The following is a 19,830-nucleotide window of genomic DNA, read 5'->3' on the forward strand; positions in this document are numbered from 1 at the left end:
TGCTCAGGCTTGCTGATATGGTTGATGCGTGTCATTGTATTCCAATTGTGTAGATCGATGCTTATGATGTCAATCACTGGATTGTCCTTTTCAGACTCGAATATTTTGCAGACTGCCATCATACAGTTGGAATATTGCTAAGTCAGGCATTAAACAACAAACAAACAAACAAGCAAACAGGAGTTACGTACTGGAGTAGTCAGTATATTGAGGTGCTGAATCCAGGAAGTGCAGGATCAGTATTGGATGAATGTTATCCAATTGGTTTATATCAGTCATATTTCGTTAACCTTGGAGGGTACCCCCTAATCCAGCTATTGATGACACTGGAAGATGCAGTGTTTCAACCCTCCAGAATGTGTGATTACCCTTCTCTTCTTGCAGCCAATCTACGAGCCCCAGAATTTTCGTATGAGAGAGACGACCCCTACATCGGACACATCACAGAGCTCCGACTTGGCTTCGATCCCAGACAAGGGGAGACAACAGCAAGGAATGTCACAGCTTAGCTCCAACCTGTCCGAGCTGGACCAGCTCCTGCAGGACCTCAACTCGGCTCAGTTCCTGTCTGAGGTCGAGAAGAAGTCCACTGGCGGTGAGAGCACATATCTTGTTTTTTACCCCCCATGAGATTCTGAGTTAGGGTTAGTCTCCAGCAACCCATGCTGGCCGTAAGAGGCGATAAAGTGGCCGGCTGGTTAGACCCAGTGGCTTGGGTCACAGCGTGTCATCCTAACCTTGCAGTGTTTACAAGATCAGTCAATAGATTTGATTATTTACAGGTTGCCATCATACAGCTGTGATATTTCTGAGTGTGCCATTAATCACACACGCACAGACACACACAATAACACACACACATTTCAAACAGTTGAAGTTGTCAGGAGTCAACAACATAGAGAGCATAAAACACTTTCGATCCAAGACCACCTGGGCCACTATCCTTGAGATGATAACACTGTCATATAAATAGATATGCAAAAGAACCCTTTCCATAATCATAAAAAAATCTCTGCTAAAATCAGAGTCCAATGTATGATTATGACTATTTCATAAACATGAGGGGCGGCCGAGTAGCCTAGTAGCTGAAGCATTTGCTCTTCGCGCCGAAGACCCGTTTTCGATTCCCAACATAGGTACAATGTGTGAAGCCCATTTCTGGTGTCCCCCGCCGTGATATTGCTGGAATATTGCTAAAAGCGGTGTAAAACCAAACTCACTCACTCACTCACTCACTCACTTACTCACTCACTAATGGTGATGACTTCTGATGTTTGCAAAAAGGTGTCCTGTCCTTGTGCCTCCAATCACAAACACATGCAAAGGCAATGCAAGTGTCCTGAAAAAAACCCATGGGAACATAGGGTACAAATCAAAATGGGGACCTAAACAGCTACATACTGCCACATACATACAGCTACATGGTGTATGCAGGAGTATTCAGGCACTTGTAGCCAACAGGCAGTAAAGTGGAGCACGGGTTGTTTACAGGAAGTTAGTAATTACAGCATGCTCCATTATGTAGATGTGTGTGAGGTGTCAATAAGAGCACATACACCAGGCTAGAATTATGCATGAGGCACTGTATCACTGATGTTGCAGTGCTGATTATTCTCTGTCCAGAGGGAAAACACAATAATAATGATGATAATAATAGTAATAGGCTACTATAGTGAAAGACTTTCAGACCATGTCCTCTCAAAGTGCAGGCCATTATCCTAGTCCGTGGATCATTGTGCATTCCAAATTAATTCTCAACTCCTTGGGGAGTATACAACCCAAGTTGCTAGAATGTGTGCATTTACATTACCATTTCAACCTACATGGAACTTGCCGTCATATATCTCGAATATTGCTGAGTGAGGCGTTAAACAACAAACAAACAAACATTAACTGCTTGACGAACAGAGGTAAATTTCAAACTAAAACACTTGCCTGTGGAGACATCTGTTAGCTGTTGCTTCATGTTGGGCTAAAGTTTATCACATTACTAAAAACAAACAATTCATGGTTAAAGGGAGCTCAACCCAAACATATTCAGTAAGCTTTTGTCAAAACTTGAGAATTCTTTTCATATATTCACAACATAGCATCTTTACCATATATTTTGAAAGTATATTGAATGCCTTCCTTATGTTTACACATAGACCCTCTTGTATCGATATATGATCTGGCATAAAATCTTCCCTCAAGGTAACAGCTACATAATCCCACTGGTTAACAACTATATTCCCCCTCTGGTTAGAGCCTAGTCCTGGACCATGACTTCAGAATATATGTATTTTATGAAAACAACACTAATCTAGATTTATGTAAAAGCTGGTCTATCCACCTATAATCAGCATCAGGAATTTTTATTTATTATTTTTGAGGAGACAAATGTATTGTGTAATAAATGATTTCATAGATTATATGTTAGTCTAGTTCCCGCCATTTTGCCCCACAGCCATATTACCCACTGGTTAACAGCCATATTCCCCCACTGGTTAACAGCCATATTGCCCCATATTCCCCCAAAGGTGAACAGCCATATTCCCCAACCAGTTAACAGCCATATTCCTATACTTCTTAACAGCCATATTCCCCACTGGTTAACAGCCGTATTCCCCACTTGTTAACAGCCATATTCCCCCACTGGTGAACAGCCATATTCCCCAACCAGTTAACATCCATATTTCCATACTTTTTAACACCCATATTCCCCACTATTTAACAGCTGTATTCCCCACTGGTTAACAGCCATATTCCCCCACTGGTTAACAGCCATATTCCCCAACCCGTTAACATCCATATTCCCATACTTGTTAACACCCATATTCCTTAGTGGTTAACAGCTGTATTCCCCACTGGTTAACAACCATATTCCCCACTGGTTAACAGCAATATTTCCAAACTGGTTAACACCCATATTCCCCACTGGTTAACAGCCATATTCCCCCACTGGTATATGCTATCCCCCTCCCACAAGGGGTTACAGCAGTGTTACACAGGTTAGGGGCATATGCCCTTGATTATGACCATGCTACACAGATAAGACAGACAGTAGATAACCAGTAGTCAACACTGAGCCTGGCTTCTATCTTGCCAGGCTGCCAGGTTCTGGGCCACAGATGCCTTCAGCATGACTCAGGTTACACCAGAATCAGCTTACATCAGCCCAAATTAAACCAGGAACCGAGGAGAAGTTTCATCTCTGCACTTTGTGTGAAGGTGTCCGTCTTATGGTTGAACAATCTCTGTGTACATGTGTTAGTTTCCAGAATTGTAGCCGTGATTTATCTGTAGGGGCTTATATCTGGCCCCATGTCTGTAGCAAATGACTGTAAAATTTCCCAATTCCTCGGAATTTATTTTTATAAGAACTTTTAAAAAGTTTAATGTTGATCAGTATCAAGATTTTTTTTTCAATTTGCCTGCCAAAGGCACTTTGTTTCAATTTTTGGATACATTCCTGTGTACATGGTGTAGAGTGTTCAAAGTTGAACTTTAAATAGACCTATACCAGGTAATTGTAGCACATGATTGAGCAATTATGTCCCAAAATACCAATAATACAAGTTCAACCGGAATGTCTGTGCCACTTTCCAGTGGTCGTAGAATTGCCTGATTACCATCCTGGTCTTTGAGCATTATTCTTGTACAGGTTTGACCAAACCTCTCTGACCTGCATCACTGTGAACTTTCCTTCAGCTGACATACCTTGATAAACTGAAATACACCTCAAAGCAGCATTCAGCCTAATCTCTATAATGTTCAATAGAAAATGTGATAAGAAGACTGTTTCTTTTACATGTATGTTTTTTAACATACATACTGTGATCTTTGTTATATTACGCAACAGAGAGTTGCACCTGGTGCTAGTGTACATGTACACCTGGTACAGGTATGTGTTGCACCTGGTACAGGTATATATTGCACCTGTTGCTGGTAGATGTTGCACCTGGTACAGGTATATGTTGCACCTGTTGCTGGTAGATGTTGCACCTGGTACAGGTATATGTTGCACCTGTTGCTGGTAGATGTTGCACCTGGTACAGGTTTATGTTGCACCTGGTACTCATGGTACTGACATGTTGCACAAGGTACAAGTACATGTTACACCTATTGCTGGTGTATGTATACCCAGTACAGGTATATGTTGCACCTGTTGCTGATATATGTATACCTGGTACAGGTATATGTTGCACCTGGTACAGGTATATGTTGCACCTGGTACAGGTATATGTTGCACCTGGTACTCATGGTACTGACATGTTGCACCAGGTACAGGTACATGTTACACCTATTGCTGGTGTATGTATACCCAGTACAGGTATATGTTGCACCTGTTGCTGATATATGTATACCTGGTACAGGTATATGTTGCACCTGGTACAGGTATATGTTGCACCTCGTACAGGTGTATGTTTCACCAGGTGCAGGTATATGCTAAGTTGTTTTTCCTGCCCAGGTTATTAGTTTGTTTATGTGTATTTTGAGAGATAGCAAGTTTCTAAAACCAGACTCTCAATTTAGAAACTCTATATTTATACTAGCAGATATAGAAGATAGCACATTCAGATATCTACCAACTGACCTAAAGGAACTGCATTAGAGATGGAAAGAAATAAACATGTTTTTAAAATAGATCAAGCTTTTGCAGATGTGTTTCGTGAATTTCAAACTTAAGTTAGAAACATGGTGTGATCACTGACACTTGCCCTGCCGACATTCCACAAGTACTTTACAACACACAGATAGCTCACAGAGGAGCTGCTGCTAAAGATAAATTAGAAACCAAAAATAACCACTTCCTCTGAAAGCCAGATTCTTGGTTGAAAATTAAAAGAGTTTTTGTGATTTTGGCATGGAAGGATCCCAGATGCAGCATATCGTAATGATAAAACTCTGTTTATATCACTTAAAGAAAAGTGAGCCAACATGATGGGTGACCCCTACGGAAATAACCCCTCCTCATCTCATACTTCATGTCCAGATCCCAGATAAGCATAATTAGGAGCCGAGAGCATCCTCAGATTCATGGCTATTTTATTTTATCACAGGAAAAGAGCCAATCGTGAATGGAACAGGGCGAGCACCTCCCCCAGTAGCTCCCAAACCTTCTCGCCCCTCCGAGCGAGCAACAGTCGAGTCTTTGCTGGATGAGTTGGAAGTGTCTGTCCCATCCCCTCACGGGTAAGTCCTCATAGGGATTTAAACCTTACATTACAGGTTACAAAGTCAGTTCCTTCTGTGATCAGATGTTTATCTTTGAGGAAACTGTACTTGGGTTTTGAGTCCTTTTCAAGTACATTTCGTAAAACAGTTTGTGACAGAAGTTGATTGAATGATGAAACGTCTCATGTTGTGTGTAGGGACAAGATTATGCCTAAAGTATTATGGATATATGTTATTGTGAGACGTTTTTTTCATCCAAATTAAACCTTTAAGTGAACTCATATGTATTTGGATTCAACCTATGTAAGATTGATCAAGAAGTCTTTTTATGTCTTAAATGTAAAAATGTGAAACTATGTGTTTGGTGTCGTTTTTTCAGAGCTGGTAACGACCTAGGTCACTACTCTGACCCCTCTTCCCCCCATGGGCAAGTAAGAGGAGGTCCCCCTGCTCCTAACGGCCACCCTGGAAATGCTCCCCCCACCCCTGGGGCATCTACAGCTACCAAGGAGCTGGATGATCTTATGGCATCATTGTCTGAGTTTAAAGTAAGATCTTTGTTCTGTGTTTTCTGTTTTAGAGCCCATGCCACTCAACCAGTGCTAACTTTTAGACAGCCTGATAAGTTATCTTTTTTCAATTATTAATATCGCTATGTTCATCTCAAGCTTGCTCCATTTTCTGATGAGTTGCCAGCTCTCCGTGAAGCGAAAGTTTTAGATAGATGAAACTCAACTTTGATGCCATGAAAGAAGGATCTCCTCTTTGACTGTACTATGATGTTTTAGTTAATGTCTTCTGGAGTTGATTTTATTAGCAAGAGAGCAGCTTATGTAGATAAGAGAGTTAACTATGTCATCTTGTGTACAGCCAGCAATTTTTTGTCCCAGGAGTCATCCCATTAGCCAGCAGGTGCTTGTTCCTCTAGTGTACATGGAGTCATCCCATTAGTCAGCAGGTGCTTGTTCCTCTAGTGTACATGGAGTCATCCCATTTGTCAGCAGGTGCTTGTTCAGTCCATTAGTCAGCAGGTGCTTGTTCTTCTAGTGTACATGGAGTCAGTCCATTAGTCAGCAGGTGCTTGTTCCTCTACTGTAAATGGAGTCAGTCCATTAGTCAGCAGGTGCTTGTTCCTCTACTGTACATGGAGTCAGTCCATTAGTCAGCAGGTGCTTGTTCTTCTAGTGTACATAGAGTAAGCCCATTAGTCAGCAGGTGCTTGTTCTTCTAGTGTAAATGGAGTCAGTCCATTAGTCAGCAGGTGTTTGTTCCTCTACTGTACATGGAGTCAGTCCATTAGTCAGCAGGTACTTGTTCCTCTAGTGTACATGGAGTCATCCCATTTGTCAGCAGGTGCTTGTTCAGTCCATTAGTCAGCAGGTGCTTGTTCTTCTACTGTACATGGAGTCAGTCCATTAGTCAGCAGGTGCTTGTTCCTCTGGTGTACATGGAGTCAGTCCATTAGTCAGCAGGTGCTTGTTCCTCTAGTGTAAATGGAGTCAGTCCATTAGTCAGCAGGTGCTTGTTCCTCTACTGTACATGGAGTCAGTCCATTAGTCAGCAGGTGCTTGTTCTTCTAGTGTACATAGAGTAAGCCCATTAATCAGCAGGTGCTTGTTCTTCTAGTGTAAATGGAGTCAGTCCATTAGTCAGCAGGTGCTTGTTCCTCTACTGTACATGGAGTCAGTCCATTAGTCAGCAGGTGCTTGTTCCTCTAGTGCACATGGAGTCGGCCAATTAGTCAGCAGATGCTTGTTCTTCTACTGTTCAGGCACTTTAGTTAACAGATAGGTTCAACCGATCAGGCCAAACAGTTTATTTTGGACATGATTATGCCACTTGACTACATTTTATGACCAAGCAGCTTGGTCCTAAAGTCTTGTGACTAACCTCTGACTACTGGACTAGTGGCTGTGTCTAAACTCTAATGAATATATCTCATGATCCAAGATGTTACAGTTATTGGTGATGGAAATTCACATTCGCCGGCTAGCCTGAGTTAGTGCATCTAATGTTAACTTTTTACTGGGTGTCCTTGTGTATCATCACTATTCAGACCAATTAACATGTCGAATTTCAAGTCAAGTGGGTAAAGCGTTCACTCGTCATGCCTAGGTTCAATACCCCCAAGTGGGTACAAAATGATTTTACTGGAATATTGCTAAAAGATCATTCACTTGATTGAATTTCTACCACTGGTAATGTCAGAATTCAAACAATCACTTATTTGTAAGAATGTAACCTTTGAGTGTCAGATAGGGATTTTTTTAGGAAATGGCCATAGTCTACCAGTGCACATTTCTGCCTTTTTGTGCCAGTATCATTCTTCAAGAGGACAACCAGACTGGGATGTAATGGACCAAATTTGCACCTATTTTTTGTCAGTTAAGTTTTTATCATATGGTCTTCCACGTTATCCCATTGAGACTGTTTACTGAGCAAGTTACTATAGTTTTGAAATATTTCTAGACTTGATTATTGTGATATTGTCTGAAATCATCTGCCCGGATTACTTAGATATTGTTGCTTTATATTCTTTATATGCACATAAACTATGTAGTTCAAAGTTTGGTGCTTCTGCACCAAAACTGGGTTGGTGTTTAGAAGGCTGCGAATAATGACATATTTAATCCCGGACAGGTTATTCTTTCTGTAGATCATGCCAGTGATTCAAGGACTGTAAACTCAACACATATTATCCACGTTTTCTGTTGAAAAGATTTAAAAAAATTTTAATGTAAGAAATGTATTTTCAATGTTAAATTTTGTGTTTTCACAGCTTCAGAACAAGCCTCAACAAGCCAGTGTAGAACCAGCATACGCCAAACCGAACAAAGGTACAGGACGTCAGGTGACACCGACCAGTCCAATGAACCCAAGTATTCCCTCACCAAACCAGTTGGAGACCATGCTTGGGGACTTGCAGTCTGACATGAACAAACAGGGGGTCAGCACCAAGACTAAGGGTGTGTGTGCTGCCTGCAATCAACCCGTCGTGGGCCAGGTGAGCTAATACAGAAGACATGGGGGTTTTATAAATGGGTCAGCACCAAGACTAAGGGTGTGTGTGCTGCCTGCAATCAACCCGTCGTGGGCCAGGTGAGCTAACACAGAAAACATGGGGGTATAACATACTGGGATCAGCACCTAGACTAATGGGGTAAGAGGATGTGCTGAATGCAATCAACCTGTCGTGGGTCAGGTGAGCTAATACAGAAGACATGGGGGTATAACATCCAGGGATCAGCACTAAGACTAATGGGGTAAGAGGGTGTGCTGAATGCAATCAACCCATCGTGAGCCAGGTGGGATATTACAGAAGACATGGTTTAACAAATTTTTGAGCACCAAGACTAATGGGGTAAGAGGGTGTGCCGACCTGTCCTAGGCCAGGTGAGCTATTACAGAAGACATGGGGTTATAACATACAGGGATCAGCACTAAGACTAATGGGGTAGGAGGGTGTGCTGACTGCAACTGACCCGTCATGGGTCAGGTGAGCTATTACAGAAGACATGGGGGTATAACATAGGGGATCAGCACTAAGACTAATGGGGTAAGAGGGTGTGCTGATTGCAACTGACCCGTCGTGGGCCAGGTGAGCTATTGCAGCAGACTGTGTAAAATTGACACCAGGATTAATACCAGAACAATGGGATCTGCTGAGGTTTTTGACTTGCAGACCTGATGGCAATGGAAAATAGTTGAGTAGGTAATTACAACAGCTACCTCAAACGTAGGTGAAATAATTGCTGCAATGTCTAAGCAATCCTTTCTCACAAAAACAAGAAGTCATCTACCCTACACTACATTAATGTAGTGGAACATTTAGATTGTTCCTCTTGCTTACAGCCGGGTAAGAATTGGTCCTCAGAAACCTATGCTTGTCATACAAGCGACTTAATGGATCAGGTGGTAGGGCTCAGTAACTTAATTGATAGTGGGTGCTCGTATCTATTGTGTGGGGGCACGGGTGGCCCAGTCGTCTAAGGCGCCGCGATTTACTGTGCAGAGTTGCATCCCTTGGGGACGCCAGAAACCTATGATTGTGGGTTTGAATCCCGGTTCGCCCAGATTATGTTTCTAGGTTGGTCAGCACCATACCCGTGCTCATGGGTTTCACCGAAGTAGTAAACATCTAAGACCTGCATCACTTCGGGCTTTCCTCCCACATTAAGCTGACACGCCGTGATATAACAGTAAACTGGAATACTGTTAAAAGCGGCGTTAAACCCAACTCACTCACTCGTATCTATTGTTGATATCAATCACTGGTTTGTCTCCTCCTGGCTCAAATATTTACAGGCTGCCATCATAGCTGGAACATTTCTGAATATGACGTTAAATAAACCAAACAACAAACTGACCAGTAGATGTATAGTACATGTATATATGATTTGTTAAACTGGTCATTCTGTGCAACTCAAAAGAAGTTCAAAAGAAGTGTCACATAATTCTTTCATATTACTATTGTTAATCTGTCAAGAAAGAATCGGGTAGTCCATAAGTTTTTTTTAGTAGTATGATTATAAGAGATCATTAGTTACCCATAGTCTAACTCCTAGGGAAGCTTGCTGACTGTGTCCATATGATGATGTTATTGGGTACATCTGCAGGTGATCACAGCTCTGGGGAAGATCTGGCATCTGGAGCACTTCACCTGCAGCCACTGTAATGAAACACTCGGGACAAAGAACTTCTACGAGCGCGACAATCAGGCCTTCTGTGAGAGAGACTACCACGAACTATTTGCACCACGATGTGGCTACTGCAGTGGACCCATCGTAGATGTAAGTATACATACACACTTACGCATATACTGTGTACACATCTTAGATGACATTATACCTACACACTTATACATAGGCTGTGAACACATCGTAGATGTAAGTATACATACATACTTACGGATAGATTGTGTAAACATCGTAGATGTAAGTATACGTACACACTTATGCATATACTGTGTACACATCGTAGATGACATTATACCTACACACTTATACATAGGCTGTGAACACATCGTAGATGTAAGTATACATACATACTTACGGATAGATTGTGTAAACATCGTAGATGTAAGTATACGTACACACTTACACATAGACTGTGAACACATCGTAGATGTAAGTATTCATACACACTTACACATAGGCTGTGAACACATCGTAGATGTAAGTATTCATACACACTTACACATAGACTCTGAACACATCGTAGATGTAAGTATTCATACACACTTACAGACAGTGAACACATCGTAGATGTAAGTAAACGTACACACATACACATAGACTGTGAACACATCGTAGATGTAGGTACACCTACACACTAACCCACTTACACATAGACTGTGAACACATCGTAGATGTAAGTACACATACACACTAACGCACCTAAGCATAGACTGTGAACACATCGTAGATCTATACATCGACAGACAGTAGATCTATGATAGATGTACGTACACACACACACTAACAAAGGTTTCAGGTGGGATCTGTTTCAGTAAGATTGGTTCAGATTACCTCACTGCTGATATTAGGAAACGAAGGATAAGATTGTGCGCATAATTAGTTTCCACATTTCTGAACAGACATTTGGGACTACTTTCACGCAAACCTGCTTGCTGACAGCCACAGAGAGATGGAATCAGACAGGCTGTTGTGGATGTCTTCTAGGAAGAACTAAGTAGTTAATTATCTGTGACATGTCTTCTCACAAAGCCTTGGATTCCTGCTTTGTTTCAGAAATGTATCACAGCTCTGGGTAAGACCTGGCATCCAGAACATTTCTTCTGCACGAAGTGTGGCCGCCCATTTGGGGAGGAGGGATTTCATGAAAAGGACGGAAAAGCATATTGCAGGTTTGTATTTGTTGACCAATGACGAATTGTAGATGGATGGATTGTAGAGGGGTCTGTTTGTTGACCAAGGATAGTTTGTAGAGGGGTCTGTTTGTTGACCAAGGATAGATTGTAGAGGGTTCTGTTTGCTGACCGAGGATTGATTGTAGAGGGGTCTGTTTGTTGACCAAGGATGGATTGTAGAGGGTTCTGTTTGCTGACCAAGGATGGATTGTAGAGGGGTCTGTTTGTTGACCAAGGATGGATTGTAGAGGGTTCTATTTGTTGACCAAGGATGGATTGTAGAGGGTTCTGTTTCTGGACCAAGGGTGGATTGTAGAGGGGTCTGTTTGTTGACCAAGGATGGATTGTAGAGGGTTCTGTTTGTTGACCAAGGATGGATTGTAGAGGGTTCTGTTTGCTGACTGAGGATGGATTGTAGCATGTGATTTTACCCCCTGCAGGGGGTCGGTGCTCTCTCCATCATTGCCTTCTGGTGCCATGCCTTCTAGTGCCATGAAAGCTAGGAGAGGATCATGGGGCTCTGGGGCTCATTTGGCCCAGGTGACATGGGTTATTGCACATGCTTTCAGTCACTGGATTATCTGGTTCAGACTTCAGAATATCTGCAGACCACTGTTCTAGAGCAGGGATTTATGCAAGATTCCAAGCCAAAGCATCCCTGCAGGCAAATTGTGAAAATATAATTATTTTGTTCAAAATTGGAATTTATTTTTTCAGTTATTATTTTCTTGAATGCAGTTGGATTTTAACATTGTATTCAACAAAATGATATAAAACTAAGCAGTATAAATACCTTTATTCCTCTTGTTTATTGGTTCTGTTATCAGTGAAATACAAAGCCAAAAAAATTGTTATTAATTATATATATTAACATGAATTAAGAAAAGTTTATTTCCAACAAGGGAAATTTTACTGACTTTTTCTGCAGACTTGGGGCTAAATATCTGCTTCTGAGCAGGGCTACATAAATGTCTGTTGCTGTGGTGTTAAACAACATATGCTTAGAAACAGCCATCTTCCCAACGTATCAGATTCCACCTCTTGTATCGCTTGCATTTGCTTGAAACAAAACAGTGGCGCCCAGTCAAGATGATCTGATTGATAATCAAGGTCTATGTTGTGATAAAACGGGTCTTACATCGCGCAATGTGTGAGCACCTTGATTAAAAATATGAAAAGATTTGGAAAATATCTGTTGACAACGAGTTGGCGATGCACATGCTTTGCAAATCCTGCAATCGACCGAAAACTGCAGGACAGTTTACAAACCGGATTTCGATTTCGATGCACAATTTTGATTGGACTATGCATAGACTCGTTAGTCCAGCCAAAATGTAACTCCATAATACCAGGCTAGTTCGGCAAGGGTGGAAACTGGACTGGACTCCCTTGCCTTGGGAATATGAGAAACAGCTGATTAAAATTTCCTTGTACTGCTGTCACATTCCATAACTAATACTTGGGTTATTTTGTGTCCAGGGATGACTACTATGAGATGTTTGCTCCGAAGTGTGGCGGTTGCTGCAACCCCATCATGGACAACTACATCACCGCGCTGAACCGCCACTGGCATCCCGAGTGCTTCGTCTGCTGGGTAAGATCGTAGTCGTTGCTGTCTCTATGCAACATTATCTTTGAACATTGTGACAGCCTTGATCGCTGTGACGTCACTCACTATGATCTGTCGCAGTAGTCCACATGTTCTGTGACACCACATAGTTTGTGTGATGTTGTTTGAACAATAGGGGCAGTGGGTAGCCTAGTGCTCGACACAAATGGTTACTGAAGGTCTGGGTTGGATTCCTCACATGAGTACAACGTGTGAAGCCCATTTGTTTCCCACCGTGATACCCTATTCGACGTAATAAGCGCTCACGGCGATATTTGCTGATATATTGGCTAGTGAACAATCCCTATTGGCACCCCTTCCAATTGATCAATGTACACAAGACTTATATTTTCGCGTACAATACGCACTGGTGTGTTATATGCACCCTTAATTATGGGCAATTAAATTCTGGAAAAATATATCTGTCGGACATAAACATTTCAGGCTGTCAGCATATACCATGAAATATTTCTTTCAACTCTGTTTTTTTTTCACCAAAAAAAATATTCTAATAAGAGTCCCCTATTTCTAATTTTGGGAATTATGTTGAATACGGTATTACTGGAATGTTCCAAAATGCGGAATAAAAGTATACTCAATCAAGGCACTCACTAATTGATCAATATCACTGAAATTTTTATCAAATCTCCTGTTTTAGTGCATATCTTTATAATTACTTTCATAAGAATCAGTTAATGTTCAATCAAGAACAGGGGCATTGGGGTAGCCCGGTGGTTAAAGTGTTCCCTTTTCACGCCAAAGACCCAGGTTAGATTCCCACATTTCTGGTGTCCCCTGTCGTGATAATGCTGGAATATTGCTAAAAGACGTGTAAGACCATACTCACTAACTCAATTATGAAAAAATATCCACAACCCTTGACTAACAGCCTGTTTGATTGTTCCAGGATTGCCGAAGCCCGTTCGGTGGTGGCAGTTTCTTTGACCACGACGGACTGCCCTACTGCGAAACTCACTACCACGCCAAAAGAGGCTCCCTCTGCGCCAGCTGTCAGAAGCCCATCACAGGAAGGTGCATCACGGCCATGTTTAAAAAGTTCCACCCCGAACACTTTGTGTGCGCCTTCTGTTTAAAGCAGCTGAATAAGGGGACGTTCAAGGACCAGGGAGACAAACCCTACTGTCACCCCTGCTTCGTCAAGCTGTTTGGCTGAAGCCCCAGCCCATGTTCACACATGTCTTCCAGGATCGCCATGTAGCATGATGAACGTGACCAGTTACCGACTGAGCACACGCATGCACATCGGTGCACCACAATGCAGCCGGTTCTGCTGCTATTTGTATGCAGAGAAAGAAGGACCTTTCTATGCTATGCTTTTTCAGTTATTGGAAATCTCTATAGGATTGGAAATGATGTGATGGATTTGCTAGTGTGATAATTCCGAGTCGGTTGAGACCGATAGGAAACCACAACACTCTGGTGGATGTCATGTGACATGTTGTCATATGGCTGGATGTTCCTGAGGCCGGTGCATGTATAGGATACACATCTACCGAGGTGTGGAATACAAAGGTACGGAAAGCTTGATCAATGCAGGAAATACTTGCAGGATTCTGACTGGGTACTAGCACAGGAGCACAGGACTCAGGTTCCAGCAGGATAACAGGATACAGGTTCCAAGATACAAGATACAGGTACCAAGGTACAAGATACAGGCACTCGTACCAAGATACAGAACAGGATACAAGGACAGTACTGGACTCAGGACAGAGATCAGGCAGAATACTAGATACTGATTAATAGGATACAGGATACAGACACAAAATTATGAGATACAACATTGCCAGATATCTATACACATAAAACACACGTACTGACTGTGTGCACAAAGATGCAAAGATTCAGGATACTGTTCCCGAGACATCACTACCTAAACACTGGATAACTGTGCAGTGATACAAGTGCGATGATCGAATTCAGTCCGTATGGATCCCTACTGCCTCTGAAGTGTGATGAGGATGTCCCAATACTGACCTCCCCAGCAACAAAGGCATCTAGGACATCTGGGGGTGATCACATGAAAGTTTTATTTTTTTTATGAAGTATATTTCCTACCAGTCAACCAAAACACCTTCCTCCATAAGAAACAGTCATGAGTGCCAGTCTTTGTTTCAACATTACATCCGAAATATTACAGCAGCATCACCATCATTCACAAACTCTCTGGCAGAAAGCTGTCTGTTAGATAATATTTTCCACACCACCAATCTCACTGCTCCATGTGCATGGCCTGTTACTGAGAAATACATGTATCAAGAGTGGGCGCATCAATCAGCTGCCCTTTTAAGATCTAAACAACTGACATGGTACCATTTCATCTTGGACTCTGCCTGTGTTTCTAGTAACCGAATATAACCGAAAGGATTTTAGAAATATATTTTATGCTTACTCCAAGCCACATCAAGGACATAGCCTTCGTTTAGTTGTATCATCATGACTGAGGATTGACATAACCTGCAGGTTTTAGAGTTGAATACAGAGAACCAGTACCAATAAACCGGTTTTCTTCAAACTGGTTCCTATAAACTGGTTCCTACAAACCGGTTCCTATAAACGGGTTCCTTTAAACTGGTTCCTATAAACTGGTTCCTGTAAACCGGTTCCAGCAAACTGGTTCCTGTACCTGTCTACAAGATGACAAGCCTACACTCTATTCGTCACTTCTTCGCCTGCTGATGAGCGACCTGCCATCAGTTCTCAGTAATACTGCATGTGTCTTTTTCTTTCTGTCACCTTATGACTGCCTATGGAAACAACATCATATGCCTTATTTTAACTCTTTCTCATGACACTTGACTTCCCAATATCTTTCATCAGCTGGCAATAACTTCGGCTTGCTGATCCCTGTCGAAGGGAGACAATCCTATTCTGAGAGATGTTGTGCTCAAAGGGAGGCAACTCTGCTCATTCAAACAAGGGAGTCCTGATGACTATGTCGACACTTCTGAAATCAAACTTGTGCGTATTGTGATTGTATTATAATCAACATTATAACTGGTAGCATCTATCCATGTTATATATGTTACAGAGATATGACATAGCCTGCTGCTTTGTGTAACCTGCCATTAATTTCAGAAATGGATATATAGAATTATGTACATAAAACACTGGTTCGATGTTTGTTGATTCAACACCGTTTTAACACAGTTGATTAATTGTGCATTGTGTACACAGGAAGGGAGGTAACTCTCTTGCTTGGTATCTACATTGTGATATTTTAGCTGCTTCTATGCAGATAGACAAATTGGCACATGGATACTTCATTGAGATGCAACTATGTGTGTTCTGCGTTGAGGAGATAGGCCGCAACAAATGAATGACACAGGGCCTAACGTGGCTTTACCTTAAGTAAGGGGGACAGGGTGGTTGGTTGGCTTTATATAACATTTCTACATATGTAATTGATGAGCGGTATATTGGCAGATTCAGTCCTCTTGAATGACTAACGGAAATCATGAAGGTAGAATTTTTGTTTCTATTTTTGAGAATATTATGAACTCGGGGCAAATTTCTTGCAACATGTGCCTGGATTTGAAAATTGTTTCATTTTTGTAGCCTCATTGAAAATTGTTTTCGGTTTTAAGGAAGTCCTATAAATGTGCTTAAAGTTGACAACAGTTGATGATATAACTGAAATACTGTTCAAAGCAGCGTTAAACCCAGCTTACTCACTCACTTGAAGTTGATGAAGTGTCCGCCACTGTAATATTGTTGGGGTATTGTTGAAAAATGACGTAAAACCAAACTTACTTATGGCAAACCATGAAATGAATTTGAAAGTTTTAGGCAATATTTTATTTTTTATCAAAGATGAGAAGCGGTCCTTCTAAACCTTGAACAGTATTAAAAATGGTCAAAATTGTTGATGGTGAAAGTTTTTGATTTGTTGTGGCCTGTGTTTCGCACTAGAAGTCTTTAGTTTCATTTGCATCTCACTCTAACAGATAATCAGTTCTGCGTTGCTCTCGTGCCAAAGCCTTGTGTTAACGGACCCAGTCCTATTGTTGCTTCACCATGCATACATACAGTGTCAACACCCAGGATATCTGACTCTCAGTATGATGACAAGTTGCAGTATTCTTTGTTAAAGTGACAAAGAAACAAACAACTTTTTGAGATAATTTAATCTGTCCCTTGAAATTGGAATTGTTTGATAAATATGATACACTCTATGTGTTCATCTCCATCTGCATCTCCAGGGTGGGTAGACTGGTATTCACTGTGTTTGCTCATAACGCTGAACGCCGGGGTTCGATTCCCCATAAGGATACAATGAGGAGCCCTTTTCTGGTGTCGCCGTCATGATATTGCAGGAATTTTGGTGAAAGTGGCATAAAACCACACTCACACAATTTGCAGAATGCATCCAAAATATGTCTTTGAGCTGACTCCTTGTAACATCTAATGAAATATTGTTTGTTTGTTTGTTGTTTAATGCCGCACTCAGCTATATTTCGCCCATATGACGGCGGTCTGTAAGTAGTCGAGTCTGGACCAGACAATCCAGTGATTGATAACTTGAGCATCGATCCACACAATTGGGATCGATGACATGCATCAACCAAGTCTGCAAGCCTGACCACCCGATCCCGTTAGTCGCCTCTTACAACAAGCATGTTGATTGCTACAAACAACTATGTCTTGTTCATATAATTGCATATTGCACAAGTATATCACAACGCGACTCACATATCGCTGTTCATCAGTTTATGAATGACTTGTTCCAGCTCTTAATCACAACTTCTGATCTCCTAATGTAAGCAAAGTATGGGTGCATAATGTCAGCATTTGAAGTCATTTGTTCCAAGTTTGAATGTTAATTCAGGCTTATATGGGTTTTTACTTACATTGATATAACTATGTCTAATTTTATATCTTTTATGATCATTATTGAGCTTTTATGTATGATTGGTGAAGAAGTGCTACATGTAACCATGGTAATGTTTGTTTCTCAGAGACGACATGATCTTGTGATAGACCACTGAATCCTTGCCTTAATGACGTCTCCGTTGATACATGATGCTACCATGCAGGTCTATCCCTGGTAAACTTACGTGCATGTAACAAGGGTATTTTGTAGGGAGGACTATTGAAGATATGGTCACTATTGCAATTGTGTTGCAATAGTAACCACACTATTGCAATAGTACTGCGATAGTTGTCAACTATTGCAATAGTAATGCGATACTACTATTTATCCAGCTTTAAGCTTAATAGTTATATTACACAATGTAATAGAAATGAATAAAGTATTGCTGTCGCTTATCAATCCAAGGGGAAGTAACTCTGATATGCAGTTTGAAATCTGAGTTTTCTGACACATTATTCTATAATTCATGTTTTAATAATGACCTATTGCGACAATTGAAACTATCGATTGCTCTGCCCACTGTCAACAATACCATTGTTTTTTTTAAATACATTACTATATTGTACAATCAGATGGAAAACAATTGCAATGCATCAGTAGTTTGAAATATCGTTTTACTCGTAGTACTTGGCACTTCGTAGATTTTGTTTCTAGGTTTGTAAGCACCATACCCGAGTTCATGGGTTTCACTACAGTAGTAAATGTCTTCGACCTGCATCACTTGGGCTTTCCTCCAACTGAAGCTGACATGCCCTGATATACGATACTGTTGAAAATAGCGTTAAACCTAATTCACTCACTCACTCACTAACAACCAGCTAGAAGGCAAGTCTCGTGACTTTCTGTAGGGGTTATCTTGGAGTTACTTCTTCCTGAACAACAATTTCTTTGGAGTGAAAGTCAAATTGCATTTTTCTCAAAACAGCACTGGCTTTTCATAGACGACAATCTTGACGTATTCATTTGTTGGCGCCTACATCTGCTTCACTGATTGTGATATTTGAGGAGTATTTTAGCTTGGACTAAAGAAATTAGGACGACAGCTTGTGTCGCTACAAAGCCTGTAAGTCAATATGTATGTGACATGGGCTTGCTGTCAAAGGCAATGTATTTTCTGGATTATAGAAGATGGGATGCATGGCCATTGGAACATGATAATCTAAACATGCTAAATACGTTTGTCATATTTGTATGTTCAGATAACCTTTGGTAGTATTACTTCAGTCTTCAGTACTTAGTACACTTTTTATGTTAGTGGAGGTTATGGAAGAAAATTCTTTGGACAAACAAATGGGTCTGTGGTATTTCTCATTATATACTGAACAAAAAAAGTAAAGGATCATAAAGAAACGGGGGATATTTTTTTGTAGTGAAGACAGAGCACAATTCCATAACAAAATCTCCCAAAGTAGACATGATATCTATTTTGTTTTGTTCAGTATAGAAAGATGATATATTTACCCTAGATAATCAAGAATAACAATGGCTTTTGATTGTACAGTTATTTAAGTACTTGAACACGTTTGGGGTAAAAGAAAGAGAGAGAGACCATGAATTAATTAGGCTTAAGAGAACAGTAGAGATTATCTGCTCTGAGTAAATACAGGTTTTACATTATTCAACTTTTATTTTTAGTAAAGAATTTCTAGGAAGATGTTCGTTACCTGAAGAGATGCCGCCAAGCTGAGCTATTGTTCTAATGATGTCACATGAATATTCATGAGGTAATCATGCTATGCACTGACATGGAAACAAAGAAAACACAGAATTATTTTTCAGTGAGAATAACTGAAACTAGGTTCCAGGAGACTGTGCCCCTAATATTGGATTATTTCTGTGTGTGACTTCACAGTAAGTGCCTTCACTGGAGTGATTGGGGGTCACCAGGTCGTGTCTGTATAGAGCACCCTAGCAACATGGAAAACTTGTTGGGGGCCTCTCGCCTGCGACTCAAGTGGAGAATTTCACTGTTGTCATTTGGTAACTGTCATGCACACTCTTATAATAAATGTTTTATCAATACATCCGGTCTGCTGTTTGTTTTCTGTGGTGACTGATCTCCTTGTGGTGCAAACTCATTAAAATCTGTTCTTAGTTCTCACTACCGCTAAACAAAGATCTCAGGACATCCTGTTACGGGTCACGTTAGACAGACCTTTCATCTGACAAATTAGAGCCTTGCTTTCCAGATTGGTAAAGTGGCAGTAGGAATGTGTTTTCTGATCTTGCAACCTCCAGAGGTCAACAAAGGATATTCCGAATGATAGTTACTAATTGGTGAAACATTTAAAATGGAAGAGAATG

General features: G+C 41.0%; 1 protein-coding gene across 1 annotated transcript in view; it reads left to right on the forward strand.

The window, feature by feature from the left end:
• LOC139472512 (leupaxin-like) overlaps positions 1-19,553 on the forward strand; it is a 66,860-nt gene extending 47,307 nt beyond the window's left edge. Inside the window, exons 3-10 of the mRNA XM_071254988.1 lie at positions 385-595; positions 5,043-5,175; positions 5,537-5,705; positions 7,937-8,161; positions 9,774-9,947; positions 10,908-11,023; positions 12,506-12,620; positions 13,543-19,553. Of these exons, the coding sequence (XP_071111089.1) occupies positions 385-595; positions 5,043-5,175; positions 5,537-5,705; positions 7,937-8,161; positions 9,774-9,947; positions 10,908-11,023; positions 12,506-12,620; positions 13,543-13,809 (1,410 nt within the window). The 3' untranslated portion in view covers positions 13,810-19,553. The remainder of the gene's footprint in view (positions 1-384; positions 596-5,042; positions 5,176-5,536; positions 5,706-7,936; positions 8,162-9,773; positions 9,948-10,907; positions 11,024-12,505; positions 12,621-13,542) is intronic.
• Positions 19,554-19,830: the final 277 nt, after the last annotated feature.

Source organism: Haliotis cracherodii, unplaced genomic scaffold (genome assembly GCF_022045235.1).
Source record: "Haliotis cracherodii isolate W230 unplaced genomic scaffold, xgHalCrac1.p SCAF_24, whole genome shotgun sequence".
Lineage (NCBI taxonomy): Eukaryota > Metazoa > Mollusca > Gastropoda > Lepetellida > Haliotidae > Haliotis > Haliotis cracherodii.